General features: G+C 38.4%; 2 protein-coding genes across 7 annotated transcripts in view; one reads left to right on the forward strand and one right to left on the reverse strand.

The window, feature by feature from the left end:
• LOC130920947 (coiled-coil domain-containing protein 40-like) overlaps positions 1 to 22249 on the forward strand; it is a 45584-nt gene that overhangs the window by 12650 nt on the left and 10685 nt on the right. For 3 of the 4 annotated variants that reach the window (XM_057844512.1, XM_057844510.1, XM_057844511.1), the window contains exons 14-19: positions 490 to 659; positions 747 to 838; positions 1459 to 1573; positions 3043 to 3231; positions 3523 to 3681; positions 7196 to 7448. In XM_057844512.1, coding sequence (XP_057700495.1) covers positions 490 to 659; positions 747 to 838; positions 1459 to 1573; positions 3043 to 3231; positions 3523 to 3681; positions 7196 to 7448 — 978 coding nt within the window. Of the gene's footprint in view, positions 1 to 489; positions 660 to 746; positions 839 to 1458; positions 1574 to 3042; positions 3232 to 3522; positions 3682 to 7195; positions 7457 to 22249 lie in introns of those variants that run through there. The other variant, XM_057844513.1, reaches the window with a different exon arrangement.
• On the reverse strand, positions 11436 to 20893 carry LOC130920949 (RIB43A-like with coiled-coils protein 2). Of its 3 annotated transcripts, none has more exons than XM_057844515.1 (2): positions 20856 to 20893; positions 11436 to 12616 (listed from the first exon to the last, which is right to left on the reverse strand). In XM_057844515.1, the coding sequence occupies exon 2, from the start codon at positions 12510 to 12512 to the stop codon at positions 11508 to 11510; it is 1005 nt and encodes a 334-aa protein (XP_057700498.1). In that variant the 5' UTR covers positions 12513 to 12616; positions 20856 to 20893; the 3' UTR covers positions 11436 to 11507. The 3 variants fall into 3 exon arrangements, with proteins under 3 accessions (XP_057700498.1, XP_057700497.1, XP_057700499.1); XM_057844514.1 differs by lacking the exon at positions 20856 to 20893 and adding an exon at positions 15039 to 15142; XM_057844516.1 differs by lacking the exon at positions 20856 to 20893 and adding an exon at positions 14878 to 14951.

Raw genomic sequence — 22249 nt, forward strand, 5'->3', positions numbered from 1 at the left:
TTTTTTCTAAATACCGTATTGGCCCAAATATAAGACAGTGTTTTTTTGGATTAAAATAAGACTGAAAAAGTGGGGGTCCTCTTATATTCGCGGTCTAGACATTATACCCATTCACGACGCTAGATGGCGCCAGATATCATTGAAGCGATGTTCCGTCATGACAGATCTCAGTTACTCTCAAGTTTAACCAGTTTGCATTATTTTATCGCTATGTTTTTCCTTATTCAGATTTGTTCCAAGACTACAGTTACAGTTATACTTCGCTTTGATGGTTGATGCAGTTATTGCAATTTTGTTGTTTTATCCCAATAGATTGGTTTATTTACATTTCAAAAACCAGAGGCCATTCATTTACGAATTTTTTCAAACTTGAATCTTGAAAAAGAGGGGGGGTCGTCTAATCTTATACTCTGGCCAATACGGTAATATCCAATTTGAAATTTTTAAAAAATAATTCTTGAGGTGAAACACTTAATTTGACACCACCAGGCCAGCTTGAAGTCATGCACCGTGAGGAGAATGATGTGGAGAAGAACAGGAAGATGCTTCAAAGAGACTTGCTGAAGCTCAACACCCTTCTGAGCAAGAACGCCCAGTTGCAGCATGCTTTGGAACAGGAGAATGCTTTCATAGAGGCGGACTTTATTCACAAACTTAAGGCATACTCTTTCTTGAACCAGCAAACGTCTTGTTTGTATCATACCAGTGCTGTCGAATGTTAATGCTTTGTTATACTGAATGTTTAGGAGGCTGAGCGGGAGTCTATAGAGATGGAGGTGAAATTGGAGAAGACCCAGGGTGAAAAGGAGAAACTTCTCAACAGTTTGTTGGAGTCCGAGTCAGTTGTTAAATATGAATTGGCCTTTTTTAATTTATTTTTTTTAATTTATTTTTTTTATTTTTTTATTTTTTTTTAACAAAGAAGTGTACTGTATTTTTCGGACTATAAGTCGCAGGTTTTTCATAGTTTGGCTGGGGGTGCGACTTATACTCTGGAGCGACTTATATGTGAAATTATTAACACATTATGATATCATTTCACATGTTATTTTGGTGTTTTGGAGTGACACTGGTGGTTTGGTAAACTTCTTAGCATGTTCTTTATGCTATAGTTATCTGTATAACTCTTAATAGCTATGTTACGTTAACATACCGGCCACGTTCGCATGCATCATGTAACAGTATCACACTGCACACTTATTCAGCATGTTGCTCTCTATTGTATTTTTATTTTATATTGCCTTTCAAGATGACATATCTGTTCTATGTGTTGGATTTTATCAAGTAAATTTCCCTTACAAATGCGACTTATACCCCAGTGCGACTTATATATTTTTTTTTCCTCTTTGTTGGGCATTTTATGGCTGGTGCGACTTATACTCAGGTGCGACTTATAGTCCGAAAAATACGGTATATGTTTCTCGATACATGCAAACTTTCATGTGTGCTATGTGACAGGCGACAGATCATGCTGTGGGAAAAGAAGACCCACCTTATGAAAGAAACTCTCTCAGTTGTGGGAGAGGGTCATTCAGACATCCAGATAATGAAGGATGACATTCACCGTAGAGAGGTACATGCATTTATTATTATTCTCATTTGTTCTTCTGAAAGATAGGAGCGTGTTCAGTTGCACTGCTAATACATCATAAGGTATCCCATATAATAGTTTAAAGAAATTATAGTGACTCAATCAAAAATATCCTCATTGGCAAAACAATGGACATTTAATCTTAATTCAAGATTCAAATTTAGCGTTCAATACCTTAACAAAGTCATTGAACTTTAGCACAGCTGGGTTTTACACCCTCGACTTCTCAAATTTCAGCAAAGCCAAATATTGCTAAAAGCTCTTAAGATAAGGCTACTACCAGTGGCGCGGGAAGTGGGGTGCTGAGGGTGCTACAGCACCCCCTGGTGTTGGGGTGTAAAAAGTGTTGGAAGATTTTGTTGTTGTTAAAAAAAAAATCAATAAAACATTGAAACAATAGCGTATTTAACTTTGGGGATTGAATATATATGTTGAAAAAGTTTTTTTTTTTTTTTCTTGATAACATGGTCACCACCTTACACCTTGCTTGCAACCAGGTCACATTGGATAAGACGCAATTGGAACGGAAAAGTTAATTGTTGACGGAGGAGGTATTAACATGGGGCAAAAGCGAATTAGCGATTTTTTCTTTACAAAAACACCGAAATATTTCTAAAATTCAATTTGAGGTCGAAAATGAAGATGATTATGATAGCATTTAATATAGCATTGTACCCATATTATTGTTTGTTGTTGCTGTTGAGCTGCCAACGTGCAGAGCGCTGTTGGATATTCGTGTGCAATTTATTTGAGTGTTGTAAAAAGTGGGCTTTAAATCGAGGCTTATTGGCTCTTTTAGTTTTCAAATGTGTTTGTGTGTCATTGCGCCATCTACCTGCGGGGATTTGCATTATAGTCCACTTGCGCTTTTATTTCCAATACAAAAACTCCAACACACACTGTAGGTGAAATAGAACGCTGTATTTGTAGTAGCTTAGTAGCAGTACATAAACTATCCAGCATGTGCGTGTACTGCCATTGTGCACGCCTTGTATGGAGAAAAGGTGCGGGCATGACAAATTTGGACCGAAACAGCTGTTTTTGGATCCTCAACACCCCCTGCTGTGAGTGGCTTCCACCGCCCCTGGCTACTACTGTATTTGTTTACGATGTATCTGTGAGAAATGTTTGAGGATGATAGACATAAAAATAACCAAAAAAAGGACAGATTTCTTTGGAAGAACAAAACCTTCCATACTGCCACGCCTTTCTGAACTTGTCTCTGTTGGGTAACAATGCACTAATCCAAAAAGTTTCATACGTACAACTGCATAAAATATATTTCTATATTACTGTTTACTATTGCACAGTAGTAAATAAAATTTGCAGGTTTCTGTACACGGCAGTTACTCAACTGTAATGTAAGTTGTAAATGTTGTAAATGTATTTTTTGTTTCTATTATTTATTATTATTTATTTTTTGCTCCGGTGTTTTTTTATGTGCCTAACAGCGGCAGCTCAACCAGCTGATGAAGCAGCAGGAGCAGCTCGTCAAAGATAGTGTTGCGGCTGTGGAAAAGAGGGGAAACATCATTGAACGCCACAATGCCCGGGCCCGCAGTAATATAAAGCATATTACGAAGGGCGAGCTCAATCTGATGAATGATGGCTTGCGCCGCAAATTAAAGGAAACACAAAAGGTTGGGGGGGTTGTAATCACTTCTTTTTTTTTTTAATGTCTATTGCTAGTCACTAATTTCGATGAAGGCAGCATTGGTCCGTTTCCCACTCAGTGACTGTGAATGTAAGAGCGAATGATTGTCCTGTGACTGACTGGTGGCCAGGTGAATGTGTAGTCTGCTTTTCACCTGTTGTCAGCTGGGAGCGGCTCCTGCACCTTGAAGAGCAAAAGTGCTGTTGGAAATGGATGGACGAATGTCTCTAGCTATACATGTCTCATTTTGTTATTAACTGGCATATTGTGTTTTAAGATGGTCAAAGAGTGGGACCAAGAGATAAAAGAACTGCAGGAGAGCCAAGTGAATCTGAGCAACATTGTTGCCCATGAGAAACAGCAGCTGATGGATCTGTCTGGCACCAGTGATGCTCTTGAAACTGATCTAGCAAACATCCAGGATATCAAAGGCAGGGTATGGCACAGGTTACTGTTATCATCGTTGACTTTTTTAGGATTGATTCTTGTCATGCAACTTAGCGTATTTTTCGGACTATAAGTCGCAGTTTTTTTCATAGTTTGGCTGGGGGTGCAATTTATACTCTGGAGCAATTTATGTGTGAAATTATTAACACGTTATATAATTTCACATGTTATTGTGGTGTTTTGGAGTGGCATTGATGGTTTGGTAAACTTGTTAACTATAGCGTAAAGAACATGCTATCTGAATAAGTCTTAATAGCTACAGTGGGGCAAATAAGTATTTACTCAACCACTAATGGTGCAAGTTCTCCCACTTGAAAATATTAGAGAAGCCTGTAATTGTCATCATGGGTAAACCTCAACCATGAGAGACAGAATGTGGGGAAAAAAAAACAGAAAAAACAGAAAATCACATTGTTTGCTTTTAAAAGAATTTATTTGCAAATCATGGTGGAAAATAAGTATTTGGTCAATACCAAAAGTTCATCTCAATACTTTATTATGTACCCTTTGTTGGCAATAACGGAGGCTAAACGTTTTCTGTAACTCTTCACAAGCTTTTCACACACTGTTGGTGGTATTTTGGCCCATTCCTCCTTGCAGATCTCTAGAGCAGTGATGTTTTGGGGCTGTCGTTGGGCAACATGGACTTTCAACTCCCTCCCCAGATTTTCTATGGGGTTGAGATCTGGAGACTGGCTAGGCCACTCCAGGACCATGAAATGCTTCTTACGAAGCCGCTCCTTTGTTGCCCTGGCTGTGTGTTTGGGATCATTGTCATGCTGAAAGACCCAACCAGGTCTCATCTTCAATGCCCTTGCTGATGGAAGGAGATTTTCACTCAAAATCTCTCGATACATGGCCCCATTCATTCTTTCCTTCACACAGATCAATCGTCTTGGTCCCTTTGCAGAAAAACAGCCCCAAAGCATGATGTTTCCACCCCCGTGCTTCACAGTGGGTATGGTGTTCTTCGGATGCAATTCAGTATTCTTTCTCCTCCAAACACGAGGACCTGTGTTTCTACCAAAAAGTTCTATTTTGGTTTGTCCCAGTCCTCTTCTAGATCATCCAAACGCTCTCTAGCGAACAACAGACGGGCCTGGACATGTACTTTCTCCAGCAGGGGGACACGTCTGGCAGTGCAGGATTTGAGTCCCTGGCGGTGCATTGTGTTACTGATAGTAGCCTTTGTTACTGTGGCCCCAGCTCTCTGTAGGTCATTCACGAGTTCCCCCGGTGTGGTTCTGGGATTTTTGCTCACCGTTTTTGTTATCATTTTGACGCCACGGGGTGAGATCTTGCATGAAGCCCCAGGTCGAGGGAGATTATCAGTGGTCTTGTATGTCTTCCATTTTCTATTAATTGCTCCCACAGTTGATTTCTTTACACCAAGTGTTTTACTTATTGCAGATTCACTCTTCCCAGCCTGGTGCAGGTCTACAATTTTGTCTCTGGTGTCCTTCGACAGCTCTTTGGTCTTGGCCATAGTGGAGTTTGGAGTGTGACTGACTGAGGTTGTGGACAGGTGTCTTTTATACTGATAATGAGTTAAAACAGGTGCCATTAATACAGGTAACGAGTGGAGCCTCGTTAGACCTCGTTAGACGTCGTTAGAAGTTAGACCTCTTTGACAGCCAGAAATCTTGCTTGTTTGTAGGTGACCAAATATTCCACAATTCCACTCTAATTTGGAAATAATTTCTTTAAAAATCAAACAATGTGATTTTCTGTTTTTCTCCCACATTCTATCTCTCATGGTTGAGGTTTACCCATGTCCATGTTGACAATTACAGGCCTCTCTAATCTTTTCAAGTAGGGAACTTGCACAATTGTTGGTTGACTAAATACTTATTCGCCCCACTGTATGTTACGTTAACATACCGGGCATGTTTGCATTTCGTTGTTCATGCATCATGTAACATTATCATACTGTACGGCATGTTGTTCTCTATTGTATTTTTTTGTTAAATTACCTTTCAAGATGACATATCTGTTCTACAATCTATCACAAAAGTGAGTACACCCCTCATATTTCTGCAAATATTGAAGTATATCTTTTCATGGGACAACACTGACAAAATGACACTTTGACACAATAAGCAGTAGTCTGTGTGCTGCTTCTATATAGCCATTAATATCTAAACCCCTGGGAACAAAAGTGAGTACACCGCACAGGTACTACTGTACGTACATCCCTAAATGTCCAAATTGAGTACTGCTTGTCATTTTCCCTCCAAAATGTCATGTGACTCATTACAGGAGTGCTGTCAGCATTGCAGCAGAGATTGAAGAGGTGGTGGTGGTGGGGGGGGGTCATTCCCACCACCATGCTACACTGTAGGCATGAAACACTTATCTTTGTACTCCTCACCTGCTCGCCGCCACACATGCTTGAGACCATCGGAACCAAACAAATTAATCTTCGTCTCATCAGACCATAGGACATGGTTCCATTAATCCATGTGCTTTGTTGACATGTCTTCAGCAAACTGTTTGTGGGCTTTCTAGTGTACCGTATTCAGAAGAGGCTTCCTCCTGGGGCGGCAGCCAAGCAAACCAATTTGATGTAGAGTACGGCGTATGGTCTGAGCACTAACAGGCTGACCCCCCCCCACGCACCTCTTCAATCTCTGCAGCAATGCTGACAGCACTCCTGTAACGAGTCACATGACATTTTGGAGGGAAAATGACAGGCAGTACTCAATTTGGACATTTAGGGATGTACGTAGTTCCCATGCGGTGTACTCACTTTTGTTGCCAAGGGTTTGGATATTAATGGCTATATTTTGAGTTATTTTGTGGGGAAAATAAATTAACGCTATTATATAGGCTCCACAAAGACTACTTTTCATTGTGTCAAAGTGTCATTTTGTCAGTTTTGTCCCATGAAAAGATATACTTAATTGTATGCAGAAATGCTAGGGGTGTACTCACTTTTGTGATACACTGTATGTGTTGGATTTTATCAAGCACATTTCCCCAAAAAATGTGACTTTTACTCCGGTGCGTTTTTTTTTTCCCCCTCTTCATTGCGCATTTTTGGGCCACTTATAGTCCGAAAAATACGGTATATTGCATTTTTTTTTTTTTTTATTGTTCCATTGTTACGTGATGTGCTGTTAACAGTTTAATAATATAAAATATGTTATTTGGCTTAGTAAATGCTGGCAAATGTGGTATTCTATTTCCTGTGTTTTTGCACTGTATACAGCAGGGGTCCCCAAACTATTCCACATGGGGCCGCGGTTGGCGCTGGATTATTTTTTCCAACAAAACAGGGAGACACCTTTGCACTAATCTGGTGTTTCACAAGTGTAATGTTTATTTTAGTCAGGTGTTGTGTGTTTTAGCAGAAACGGTTAAACAGTCTGTGGTCGATCGGTAGGCGTAAAAACCAGGACCCACAGCGGCCCTTGGGGACCGGTTGGGCACCCCTGGATAGAGCTACAATTTGACCAGTGAAATCATCCCATTCACACCCATCTTTTCAACCTCCCATCTAGGACCAAGCTCATCTGTTGGAATTTCAGAGCAAGGCTAAGAAACTCCAAGAAGTGACTGATGGAAAATATCGCCCCTCATCATCTAGTCAATCGGTGGATGCTGCTACTCAGAGCCTTATGGAGCGCGTGCATGCCTTCAGCACAGTTATTCACAGTGTGTGTGAGAAGTTCCCCGATCACATATCGAGCCTCAGTGTTTTGATACAGTCATTGGCAGCAGGCAAACACTGCCTCCTGGAGCCGAAAGCAACATGTGAGTGAGATGCAAAGAAATATTCATCCATTTTCATGTGTATGTAGTCTCAAAACTTAAATAAATTGTGTTATCTAGTAATGCCTTCTTTGTCCATTCATAATCTACATCTGAAAAGTTTTGGATGAGGTTGAGAATACTTTGTACCTTTTTCCCTCCCCCACTTCTTTGTGCACGTCATTATGTTGCTTGCTTTGTGAACAAGGGCAAAACCTCCCACACAGGTAGAAGTTGGTACAATATGTCCACTGGTGGAATCCTTGAGATGTTTGCTGCAAACCTTCTATGTTTAAATGAATGTTGGTATTTCCTTCATTGTATGAACTCGACAAGTCCAGGGTGTTCTGTCTTTTACTAAAGACAGTTTCTTTCAAGAATGTAGATATGAAATAAATTTGTGAAGGGTGTACTTGGGATTACGGTAGGTCTCTTGAGCTCTCAGGCATAATAATCAATGGCGGTTCCTGGTACAGTCGAGTTAGGCGGTCGCCTGGGGCGGCAAATTGCTAGGGGCGCATGCACTCGAGGTGCACACGTTTGTCTACTAGTGTTGCAATGATGCCCCCTGCAGACCGCAGTTACTGACTGCATGCAACCGCAAAAGGAAGAGGAGGTGGGGGTAGAGATTGTCTCTGTTAAGTGTCACTCACGTAGGGTTGACAATGATTCTTAATGTGCAAAGATTTTTTTGTAACTTGAATATTTGACCTAGTTGTATAATGTACCGCAATTTTCGGACTATAAGGCGCACGTGACTCTAAGCCGCCACACACCAAATTTGACATGAAATAGGCATTTGTTCATAGATAAACCGCACTGGACTATAAGCCGCAGCTGTCCTCCCTGTATTTTGGGATATTTACACCAAAAGATATTAACAGGTAACACTTTATTTGACATTTGCATCATAAGATGCTTTTGAACCAATTGGCTGCAAAGCGTCATGGCTTCAAGAAGCCTCATTTGGCCATCACTGCTCCCTTGGGGGAGACAGTCAACCTCTGCTGCCACCTGCCATCAACACTGTTGTCGTCACCATGCCTCCTAGCATGCATTGCAGAGCTACAGATGTAAATAACAACCAAAATTCATGTTCTGTGCTAATTATTTCTTGAGTTACTGTTCCAGTTGTTTCATTAATTGCTAGTTATATTTGGTAAAATTTTATTTGACAGTAGCACCATAAGACTGTAATAAGACCATCATAATTATGAAATAACACTGCCATGAGCATTAATGAATGCTTATGAAAGATGTCATTTTGTGTCTTCCGACAAATTATCTCACTTTTGAATGGATGAATGATCTGAGCTGGACATAAATGGAGTGACATAATTTGCCGGACGACACTTAATGACATCTGTCATAAGTATTCACTAATGCTCATGGAAGCGTCATTTCATAATTATGATGGTTAGTTACTTATTAAACTAAATAATCAATAAATAAGCCGCACTGACTTTAAGCCGCAGGTTTGATATGAGGGAAAAAAGTAGTGGCTTATGGTCCGAAAATTAAGGTATATATTTTCTTTCTGTTAAGAATTTTTAAAGTTGTTTAATAGTTTAGACCAGGGGTCCCCAAACTTTTTCCTGTGAGGGCCATAACTCTTTCCTTCTCTGATGAGGGGCCGGGTCAGTTTGTAACAGAAAAAGTGTGACGATTGCAGCAGTGCCTAAATGTAAAAATGTATTGTTTTTCAGAAAGCCACAATCAAATAACCCTTTCTGAATTCTTCACGGAACAAAAAGTAAATAAAATAAAAATTATAATACATAGGGCTGTCAAAATTATCGTGTAATATATCGGTAATTTTTTAATTAAATCACGTTAAAATATTTGACGCATTTAACGCAAATGCTCAAACAGATTAAAATGACAGCACAGTGTCATGTCAATGTGTTACTTGCGTTTTTTGGTGTTTTGTCACCCTCTGCTGGCGCTTGGGTGCTACTGATTTTATGGGTTTCAGCACCATTGTGTAATTATTGACATCAACAATGGCGAGCTACTAGTTTATTTTTTGTTTGAACATTTTACACATTTTATTAAAACCAAAACATTGAGGGGTTTTAATATAAATTTTCTATAACTTGTACTAACATTTATCTTTCAAGAACTACAAGTCCTTCTATCCGTGGATCGCTTTAACAGAATGTTAATCAATGTTAATGCCATCTCGTTGATTTATTGTTATAATAAACAAATACAGTACTTATGTACAGTATGTTGAATGTATGTATCCGTCTTGTGTCTTATCTTTCCATTCCAACAATACAGAAAAATATGGCATATTTTATTGATGGTTTGAATTGCAAGTAATTACGATTAATTATTTTTTAAGCTGTGATTAACTCGATTAAAAATTTTAATCGTTTGACAGCCGAAAATATAATATAATATAATATAATATAATATAATATAATATAATATAATATAATATAAATAGGGCTGTCAAAATTATCGCGTTAACGGGCGTTAATTATTTTTTTAAATTAATCCCGTTAAAAAATTTGACGCAATTAACGCACTTGGCCCAGCTCAGACAGATTTAAATGACAGAGTGAAAGGCCCACTTGTTAATTGTGTTTTGCGGAGTTTTGCTGCTCTCTGCTGGCGCTTGCTTGCGACTGATTGTATAGTGTAAGTAATTATTGCCATCAACAATGGCGGGCTACAAGTTTGTTTTTTGATTGAAAATTTTACAAATTTTATTAAAACGAAAACATTAAGAGGGGTTTTAATATAACATTTCTATAACTTATACTAACATTTTTCATAAAGAACTACAAGTCTTTCTATCCATGGATCACTTTAACAGAATGTTAATAATGTTAATGCCATCTTGTTGATTTATTGTTATAATAAACAAATACAGTCCTTAAGTACCGCATGCTGAATATATATATATCCATCTTGCGTTTTATCTTTCCATTCCAACAATAATTTACAGAAAAATATGGGATATTATATAGATGGTTTGAATTGCGATTAATTGCGATTAACTACGATTAATTAATTTTTAAGCTGTAATTAACTCGATTAAAATGTTTAATCGTTTGACAGCCCTAAATATAATATAATATAATATAATAAACTATTAATTAGATAATAACCAAATAACCCTCTCTGGGTTCTTCACTGAAAAAAGCCAGGAAATAACACTAAAACTAACACTTAAAAAAAAAAAAAAAATTGTTCAGAGGGCCAAACCAAATGTATCCGGCCCGCGGGCCGTAGTTTGATGCCCCCTGGTTTAGACGTTCAATTAATTTACCGTCTATTTAGAGCGGCACTTTTATTTTGGAAACTGCTCATGCTTTTATTTCCAGTTCTGCGTTTCCCGGTTCATGTGGGTGCTCCTTCAATGATGTAAGTATGCCTTGTAAAATGAAAGGCGCTACACATAGATCGTGAACATTCCTCACATTGCTAGGTGGAGGAATAGTTGTGTTTTTTATCATTCACACTTGTAATTTTGTAGTTGTTCGCTTGTTTTTTATTGGCTACGATTTGTCATATATAAATAATTCATGTGAGCAACAAATGTTGTGGTTTGAAGGGAGATAGCGTGCAAATGTTCACAAAGGTTGGTTTTAAGTTAAAATTATGTGGTTTAATGTTTAATAAGCTAAACACATTAAGAGGTCTGTGAATGTTGACTATATGTACTGTATGTTATTCTAGAAATGTTTTGTAGCTCACAAAAACTTAGAAGTCATAGCATGAATATTTCTTTTATCTCATCAACTTTTGCAGAATTTGCAACAGAGTTCCTCCCACACACTTGCCCATTTACTATAGCCACTGACACACTCATTTAACCACAAATGAAACAGAAGTTGTCATGTTAGGACAAGCGTGAAAGAACGAATTGATTAAAAATAAAATGAAGATATTTTCAATTGAGGGATGATCTGATTTTAGTTTTTATTTAACAAAAAGTCAAAATAGTGGTTTGTCCTTTTTTTTTTTTCACTATGGCTGTTATGCTTGTTGATTATATTGTATATAATAGTAACAATGATATTTCCATTGTCTTCATTCGTGAGCGGCGTTTCAACGACTGCAGGTATTGAATTTGGCAAAGAAGCTTTCATCAATGCGTCCTCTTTTAATGTCCGGTCTGTTGCGTCTGTCATATTCGGCTGTAGTGCTGTTGTCGTAGTCCAGCTCTTGCCGCAGCTCCTTCTTCTGTCGTTCCTGCTGTCTCTGTATAATCATTGCCGCGCGGGCCGCGTTGGAGCACCAACGAGCATATTGTTTCTTTTCTTTGATCCCCTCTAACTTTGTCATCATTTTCTCTTCTACTTGAAGATTCCAGAATTTTTGCATTTGTTGATAGCTCTCGGGACGTGGCCTTCTATCATAGCTGTGAAAAATTCCAGGTACCCCTACCTGACTCGGCTTTATCTCTCTGGGGTCATCCTTCAGTTCCCGTTCATGACGTTCCTTCTCTATGGCCATGGCCTGATTGAATTCGTTCATCTCCACAGCATTTTGTTTCCTTTTCTCCATCTCAATGTTTTCCAGTTGCATTGCTACTTTGTCAATATGAACTCTGAATTTGTCGTAATTCAATTTATCCATCCTCTGTCTTTCTTTCTCCTCGGCTTGCTCTGTCTGTTGCTGGAGAAGCCACTCCCTTAGTTGTTCTTTTTGCCTCTGTATTCGGCTTTCACTTCCCGGGTCCTCACCTGCCATTCCAGGGGGCATCATGTGTTCAAGTGGTTTTTCAGAGTCATCCCGGTTCAACCTCTCCTGGATTACATGCTGATATTGTTCCTGAAAATTGGTCTTCTCCTGTGCACGTTTCTCCTTTGTTTCTTTGACATGGAGAAGGTACGCTTGCTTGCTATTATGTAGAAATTGGGCCTCAAAAGAGCTCTGCTCCAGTTCTTCTGCATCCTTTTTCTTCTTGTGGTCATCAACCTGCTTGTCAAGGCCTACCTTGTCAACACCGATGGTTCTCACTTTATCATTAAAAATCCTCTCTTTTCTTTCTTGCTCATTATTTCGACGCCTTTGTATACTTGCCCATTCAAAGCTAGAGCCAGTCCACATTTTGGCTGACAAATGTAGATTCTGTCTTAAAGTGACAAGCCCGTTTAAAGTGTTTTACTAAAATTGAACAAGTGCAGTCCACTAGAATCCAGTAATGGCTGGTTCTGAAACACAAAACAAAACGTACACCAACATGATATACAATTTTTTTCATAACATGAATTTGTATTAGTTGAAACAGTGTTTTCTGGCTATAATCGAAAAATATACAGTGAGGAGCAGAAGTATTTGCACCCCTTGTGATTTCACCCACTTAGAAAATAGGTAGAGGTCTAAAATTTCAATCGTAGATGCATTTCCACTTATAGGGACATACTCGGGGGGGGGGGGGGGGGGGGGGGGGGATTCCAATGATTTATTTGTAATTTATTGGTGTTCATAAGTATTTCTACCCATGAGAATCAGCAATAATTATGACACTCAAAGAGTTGTCAGTCTACCTTAAAAAAGTCCACCTTTACCCTATGAGTAACCACCAAACCACCACCCGTTTGAGCTCATTATTATCACCCATGCACCCTACACTCAGTCATAATCTAACTGCTACCATGGGCAAGACCAGAGAGCTTTCGAAAGACACCAGAAAAATAATTCTTGAGCTCCACAAAGCTTGAAAAGGCTATGGGACAATTGGAAAGCAGCTAGGGAATTAATCAATAAAATAAATCAACCGTTGTAGCAATTGATAGAAAATGGAAAAGGCTAAACATGACTGATAATCTACCTCGGACTGGGGCTCCATGTAAAATCTCTTCTTGTGGGAAATCACTCATGATGAGAAAAGAGAGGCCTCAGCCTCGATTTACATGACAGGAGCTAGGACAGAAGCTGGTCAATGACCTGAAGAGAGCTGGATCGACAGTTTCAAACGTTACTGTCAGTAGAACACTATGGTGCAATGGTTTAAAATCATGCATTGCTCAGAAGGTTCCCCTGTTGAAGCCAGTACTTGTGAAGGCCCATCTGAAGTTTGCCAGGGACCATCTGAATGATGGAGAGGGGTCATGGGAGAAAGTCACGTTATCAGATGAGACCAAAGTAGAACGTTTTGGTGCGAACTTTACTCATCTTGTGTGGAGGAAAAAGAAGAATGAGCTAAATCCCAAGAACACCATCCCGACTGTGAAGTATGAGGGTGGAAGCCTCATGCTTTGGGCCTGCTTTTTGGCAAAGGGGGCAGGACGACTGCACTGTATAAAGCAGAGGATTAATGGTGAAATGTATCATCAGCTTTTGAGCCACAACCTCCTTCCCTCAGTCAGAGACTTAAAGATCAGTCGTGGCTGGATCTTCCAACATGACAATGATCCGAAGCGCACAGCCAAGCTACCAATGAGTGGCTGCGTAAAAAGTATATCAAGGTTCTGGAGTGGCCTAGACAGTCTGCAGGCCTCAATCCTATAGAAAATCTTTGGATGGAGCTGAAATTTGGTGTTTCCCAACGACAGCCCCGAAACCTGACAGATCTAGAGAGATCTAAAGAAGAATTGTGTGCAGGAATGGGCCAAAATCCCTGTTTCCATATGTGAAAACCTAATGAAGAACCAAAATAAGCGTCTGACCTTTGTAATTGCAAAGAAAAGCTTCTGCACTAAATATGAGCACTGACTTTCTCAGGGGTACAAATATTTATGAACTACAGTAAATTACAAATAAATTATTGAAAAATAAAACAACATGGGTTCTGGATTTTTTTTTATTTTATTTTTTTAGTTTATGTCTCTATAAGTGAAAATACATCTATGATTGACATTTCAGACCTCTACCTATTTTCTAAGTGGGTGAATTTGCAAAATCACAAGGAGTGCAAACAGTTCTGTTCTTCTCTGCATTTCAAAAATAAAAGCCTTTGCTGTGAGATTAGATTACTAAAGACTATTAGACATACTATTAATTTTTAATCCAGTCCTGCCCGTGATTATTATGGGTAAAAATATATTGCAGATTTTTATACATTAATATTGTATGTTTTCGCAGTGAATTATGAGGCCATGTAAAAGTATTCACCTTCTTTTCACATTCTTATTTTCTTGCATAGATTCGTAACTTCAATTAAACAATTCGTACATATCAGACAGGGAGAACGCAAGTAAACATCAAATGCATTTTTCATGCAGTGTGCTTTATATTATTATAAAATACCTCTTCATTTTCCTTTTCTTAAGATAAGATGCAGTACTTCGCTCTGCAATTGTGTAAAAAATCTAAAGTACTATTTGAATCACATCCACACCAATTCAAATGTCATCTACTGCCTTCACAATGGCTACCTAAAAGGCTTTTTAAACATTATGAATTGTTAAAAAGTAACATTGACTACGTCATACATTTTTGTCTCACCAAATAAACAACATTTTGGTCATACCATCACATCACGTTAAAAAATATGCACTTGATCCTTGATTATTTACCTAAACAAGCTTGTAATTTTAACTATACTTCATCTACCTCAAAAGCCTTTGTTTCACTGTTTGTACAATAATCTTTTTTTACTTAATCAAGTACCAAATTAACTTGTCACATCACCTCCAAGCTCAAGGAAGTTCACTGTCACGCTGTTGAGTAAAGGATTGACATCAGTCCTTGACAAAGTAGTCTATTAAGTTGTATCTGCCCAGCAGAAATCAAACATCAGACATTATTACCAATCATGATATCACAAAGTTTTCTAAAGTAATACATCATGGAGAGTAATAGTCTTAACATAGAACAAAGGATGACATCATGTTGTCAATAACAATTAATAATGGCCATTTAGGGAAAAGTTGATAACTAAATACGATATTATTTATGTTTTCAGATGCTGAGCCTGAGGTTATGTCACACACTGAACTCAATATGTTTGCATGGTTTATCAGCAATATAAATACACTGTATATAAATACATCAGACTAAAGATGTAGCATTTAAACAACAGCATTATTCTTAAAGGTTTTTTTGCAGTGTTTTGTTTCTAGCTGGCTCTCATCCCAAGGTGTACAACAGTATTCAATAATATTTGAATAACTTCTCCAAAGAACAGTGGGTAAATATTCCAAGGTCAAGTTGTGCCAGCACCCCAGTGATCTGGATCCAAACAATTGAGCCTTTTGGTCATCTTTAGCGATATCAAATAAAAAATACAAACTTTGTATTACAGAAAAATATCAAAATACCCTGGTAATTTACCTTGAATCTGGACAGGAATGAACAGGCATCATTTTACAGTTTTAAATTAGGATTTCATGGGTTAAAGAACTTGTAAAGGGAATTCCGAGACGTTTTCTAAATAGATTACAGTGCCATGAAAAGTTATTTGTCCCGTATCAGTTATTTCATTGTATTTTTTCCTTATTTTGATATTTAAGATGATCAACCAAATGTAAACATCAGAGAAAACCCAAGTGAACATAAATGCACTTTTTAATTGGTGATTGTATTTATTTAGAAACAAGTTAAAAAAAAAAAAAAACCATGAGTAAAAGTCCAACTTTATTCTGTTCTTATTGATTCGGTCATTTTAGTTATTCTATGAGCACGAAGAACATTCTGGCTCTCCTATCAGCTTTTTTATTTGGTAACAGGTAGGTTTACAGTTATTGTAAATCAATGACATGGTTTGGTTACTACTTAAAGTAAATAAACGCATGTGCAGAATAACAGATTCCAACTGCAAGAGTGGAAGTACACTCTATTGGTGCGTTTTATCAACACATTACAATTTTCATCCATGTAAACAGTAGTCCATTCTTTACAACAGCATATTTGCTTGTAACAGTAATTTTCTGCGGCTTGTGATTGCAATGTCCTGCTGACAGTTTTACATTAACCAAGATGAGACCGCGTCACTGTATGCGTAAGCTTCAGTGATCTTTAACAGCCCTTTGACTCAAAATACTTTTCAAACATTTCTTCATTGAGGAATATTTAATGGCAACTTCTTGATGCATAAACACTATGCTGGGAAGTTCTGGGTACCTCATGATACAATACGATTTGCAATGCAAGGCACACGATAATGACTACCTCACTATATGGTGGTACCACAATTATCGATACATAAGTCAAGAAATCATTCTTCAATATTCTACAATACAACTGTTAACCAGAAAAAAAAACGTAATTATTATCAATCTGCTGTGAATTTCAGTGATTTTCTCACTAGTAAACATCCTATCCATTTGAAGTGGAAGGGTGGCAGCGAATGAATAAATGTTCTTCACTCCTATCCCTCCCACTTAAAACAGATCGGACGTCTATAGTCATCAATGGCAGCCATTGAGTTTTCTGTGATTTCATGGTTATGCACTGATGCTCTGCACAACTGAAGCATACACTTCACTATCAGGGGTGTGGGGCCGCTAAATAGGGGGCCTATTATCAAAAACTTAAAATTCAAATATTTTCAAAACCATAGCTGCTAGTGACCTAAAAGCAAAACAGGGACCTCCCTTAGGCATATATGAGTCTCGATTAGCAGCAGCATAAAAAAATTCACAATCGTTCCCTAATAAAATCCCGATTAATGATTTTTATATACACTGCTGGCCGAAAGTATTGGCACCCCTGCAATTCTATCAGATAATTTCTCCCACAGAATGATTGCAATTATAAATGCTTTTGTTGTAATATCTTCATTTATTTTGCTTGCAATGAAGAAACACAAAAACGAATGAAAAAAATTTAATTATTATCATTTTACACAAAAATCCAAAAATGGGCCGGACAAAAGCATTGGCACCCTCAGCCTAATACTTGGTAGCACAACCTTTAGACAAAATAACTGCGAACAACCGCTTCCGGTATCCATCAATGAGATTCTTACAATGCTCTGCTGGAATTTTAGACCATTCTTTTTTGGCCAACTGCTCCAGGTCTCTGAGATTTCAAGGGTGCCTTCTCCAAACTGCCATTTTCAGATCTCTCCACAGGTGTTCAATGGGATTCAGGTCTAGACTCATTGCTGGCCACTTTAGAAGTCTCCAGTACTTTCTCTCAAACCATAGTCTCGTGTTTTTGAAGTGTGTTTTTGGGTCATTGTCCTGCTGGAAGATCCATGACCTCTGAGGGAGACCCGGCTTTCTCACAGTGGGCCCTACATTATGCTGCAAAATATTTTGGTAGTCTTCAGACTTCATAATGCTATTCACACGGTCAAGCAGTCCAGTGCCAGAGGAAGCAAAGCAACCCCAAAACATCAGGGAACCTCCCCCATGTTTGACTGTGGGGACCGTGTTCTTTTCTTTAAAGGCCTCATTTTTTTTACCTGTAAACGCTATGTTAATGCCTTTTCCCAAAAAGCTCTACTTTTGTCTCATTTGACCAGAGAACATTCTTCAAAAACGTGTTTGGCTTTCTCAGGTAAGTTTTGGTAAACTTCAACCTGGCTTTGTATGTCTCTGGGTCAGAAGTGGCATATTCCTGGGTATCCTACCATAGAGTCCCTTTTCATTCAGACGCCGACGGATAGTACGGGTTGACAGTGTTGTACTCTTGGACTGCAGGACAGCTTGAACTTGTTTTGATGTTAGCCCACCATCCGCACAATATGTCGTTAAAATTTCTCGTCAATTTTTCTTCTCCTTCCACATCTAGGGAGGTTAGCCACAGTGCCATGGGCTTTACACTTATTGATGATACTGCGCACGGTAGACACAGGAACATTCAGGTCTTTGGAGATGGACTTGTAGCCTTGAGATTACCCACGCTTCCTCACAATTTTGCTTCACAAGTCCTCAGACATTTCTTTTCTCCATGCTCAATGTGGTACACACAAGGACACAGGACAGAGGTTGAGTCAACTTTAATCCATTTTAACTAGCTGCAAGTGGGATTTAGTTATTGCCACCACCTGTTATGTACCACAGGTAAGTAACATGTGCTGTTAATTACATAAATTAGAGAAGCATCACAATGATTTTTCAAAGGGTGCCAATACCTTTGTCCGGCCCATTTTTGGAGTTTTGTGTAAAATGATAGTGATTTTTTTTTTTTTTTTTTCTATTCTCCTTTGTGTTTTTTCATTGCAAGTAAAGTAAAAGAAGATATTACTACCAAAGCATTTGTAATTGTATTTGTAATTTTCTGGGAGATACTGAGCATTATCTGACAGAATTGCAGGGGTGCCAATACTTATGACCAGCAGTGTAAGTATAACAAAAATGGCTTTAAAATTCTCAGATTTTACGCTAGATGCACAAGATTTTCAAGTTTTTCCCCAAAATAGTGACTTTTTTTTTTTTTTTTTTGGTGCAATTTTGACATTAGTTTTCAACAGCTAATAAATCACTCAATTTTCACATCGGAAACTTAACACTTGAGGAAAGCATACAGAATAATCATAATTTTACTCAACAAAAGCAAATTCAGCATTTTTCTATATACAATCCAAACATATTTAGGTCAAATTCTGATATCATTATTCCCTCAGCATGTCTTGCTGGCAATCTGACCCTCGTTGTTTTTAGATTGAAATGTTACAGAAAATAAAACACGTAAAAGCCCCAAAAAATGTTGTATAGACGTAGAAATGTCTAGTTGGCTGGAAATTACCTGATTATTTGAATGGAAAGTTATGCTATTGTGTATGGATATAAAATCCAACATGGTGGCCATCACAAAACAAAGATTTTTAAGTTGAAAATTCTTGTAAATAAATGTGTAAATCCCGGAATTTCTATCGATATGAATGAAAAACAGTCTAGATTTTTGGTTAAAAGCAAAAAATGGGCAGTTATCATTCTTTTTCCATTCAAATCACTTTTTTCAAAACGGTTCAAAGTGCATGTATGGTGCTATTTAATATAATAATTACCTCGAATCCTCGACCAAATCACTCTTGAGACACTTCTGCCTGGTTGCATGCACTAAAACTTTTGGTCTGTTTCCACCTAAATCCGGTGTTAGAACACAGCGTGTGTTCCAAGTTTATCGCAGTGAAAGCCTACACGCTCTGCCTGGCCCAGCCACCTACAGGAAGCTGTGGCGCAATATCAGTAGGAGCTTTCATATCAACTGACAGTGAGGTCTATGACTGAAGTTCCCAATGAAGTTCTGAATTTAATTGAGTTCATTTTGGGGGATATCAGGACATTGCCTGTTGATTTTCAGTCACATTCTGATGATTTTGGGGTATTTCTGGATCTCTTCCTGTTGACTTTGTAGCATTTGTGGGTCACTTCCTGTTAATTTTGGGTTACTGAACAGGAAGCAACCCAGGAATGTCCCTAAATGAATAAGCAATGACTCCAAATCAACAAGAAGTGACCCGTAAATGCCCTAAAATAAACAGGAAGTGACCTTGAAATGCCCCCAAAACCAGAAAGACTGACTGTGAATGCACATCTTTCAGTGCCATTGACGGCGCCAGACGTCAAATTAATTTTGACTGAGAGGGGCGAATGAACGAATGTTATAACGTTAGAACTCCCCGTCAAAATAAATTAGATGACTAGCGCCGTCAAAGGCAGCCAATGAGCTATCATATACATACATAAAGTGTTTCTGATTACCATAGGTAGCAATTAATGAAAGAACTGGAACAGTAACTGAAGAAATAATTAGCACAGAACATGAATTTTGATTGTAATTTACATCTGTACCGCTGCAATGCATGCTAGGAGGCATGTTGGACGACAACAGTGCTGACAGCAGGTGGCAGCAGAGGTTGACTGTCTTCCCCAATGGAGCAATGATGGCCAAATGAAGCTTCTAGAAACAATTGGTTCAAAGCTTCATGGTGGTTCATTTGGTCTTAGACAGTCTTATGATGGCGTCGTCAAATAAAGTTTTACCGGTTAATATCCTTTGGTGTAAATATTCCATAATAGAGTGAGGAGAGCTGCGGCTAATAGTGCAGTGCCGCTTATCTCCGAACAAATACAATTTTCGTGTCAAATTTGGTGGGTGACGGCTTATAGTCAGGTGGGCCTTATAGTCCGAAAATTACGGTATATTGATAACCTTTTGGGATACGAAGTATCGCGACATATCACCATTTTAATATAATGTCACATCCCTAATGCCTGACAGAGGGCTTCAAATAGCACTGGAGACAAAAAGTAACATTTTACAAGCACTTTACTGGCATGTTTATGAAATGACAGAGAAACCCAGAACCATGTAAGTATGGGGAAAATATGCAAACTCACACTGGTTGCACTGAGTGTGTGTGCTGGACTGAATCGTCCAAAAGTCTCAAACAAAATACATTGGTCTGATTCAGTCAGCCAGAAGTACTTCTAATTTTATATTGTACAGTATTTTTATTTTCCACAATGAGCAGAAGTATTGTATGATAGTGTATTGGAAGCTTTTCATTCCAAGCCTTCCTTCTCGTATGCTCATGTCATGTAAGAAAATTACCTGTTAATAATCAGCTGGAGAAGGCCTGAATAGTCACCGTCCTAGAATGGATGCCTCTGGATAAACGTTTCATCCACGTGCCTCAAACACTGGCTCAGACAGCGGGGGAGCAGGGGGCGGAGGAGGGAGGGAATATTGCGACTGCTCCAAGTTAAGTTTGATTTAAAAACGGACCTCTTCCCCTTCTCCTTACTCTTCCAATGACTTCCGTGGACACAGGTCATTCCTATTGCAGAGCACCGAAGACGCTTTGAATTAACAAAAGAGCGCCCTGCACTCTGTATCACCATGGATGTTGATATGAAGAAATACTCTGAGAATGTTTATTCAGAGGCAAACGAAACGTCTTCTTCTGGATTTTTTTGGACACGTATTCGTGACTGTATCTCGCCGAACTCTCGCACTGAGCTGGTTCAACTTCTCAAACTTGCGGGACCAGTGGTAAGTCAGCCAAAAGACATGAAGGCATCACCTGCAGCTTTTCTTGTGGAGGGTCTTTAATGCTTCATCAGTAGGCTGGAGTGTTGTCTTCATGTGTCAACAAAGTCTAGTTACAATTATACGATATATTAACAATATATACAGTAATCAGATGTTAAAAGATGTCTTCTGTATAAAATTTTTGCTCATTGCATTTGTGTGTTGTTCTGTTAAATAACTCCTTGAATTGGAATATTTCTTAAGAAAAAGCACAGTGTGTCATATTAAAAATAATCAGTTTCATTCATTCCTTCTATTTTTAATTGGCAATAAAAAGAAAAAAAGGAAACAAAGATTCCATTATTTTATTTGTTTTAATATTACCAGGGGGAAAACACAAATGTGACTTTAATATTTAACTAAGAGTTACTCCCAAGTTTGGTCATATTATACAATACACATCTTGATAGTTGATAACAATTTGATAGTTCCTCTGACAAGATGCATGAAAGGGACACTCCGAATAAGCTATTTAAAGCTTTTAGTAGGGGCCCAGTCAAACAGCACACACATACACACATACATACACTTAACTATGGAAAATTTCAACATTCTGATTACATCTGATTTGACATGTGTGCCATAATAAGTCCAAACCATCACCTTTATCACAGTAAAACAAAAAATGCATCCAAAATATTAGTTTTACATCCCTTGCCTTCCATGTTCGCACACTTGGTTTTCTTTGCAATTCTTCACAGCCATCTTAATAATGTGTGCATCTTAAAACCAGGTCCCTTTGAAGACGCTTTTGAACTAAAGAACGAGTAAAAGAAGCACACATAAGAGCCGGGTCAGGTTGGGAGGGAGGTTGTCCAGGCGTGGGTTCTTGGCCAGAGTTGACTTGCAATAACTCATCTTTTTTAACATATTGAGACAATGTGACGTCACAGGGTCTCTTTTGTTGATGTTCA

The sequence above is a fragment of the Corythoichthys intestinalis genome, chromosome 8 (genome assembly GCF_030265065.1).
Source record: "Corythoichthys intestinalis isolate RoL2023-P3 chromosome 8, ASM3026506v1, whole genome shotgun sequence".
NCBI classification, from domain to species: Eukaryota; Metazoa; Chordata; class Actinopteri; order Syngnathiformes; family Syngnathidae; genus Corythoichthys; species Corythoichthys intestinalis.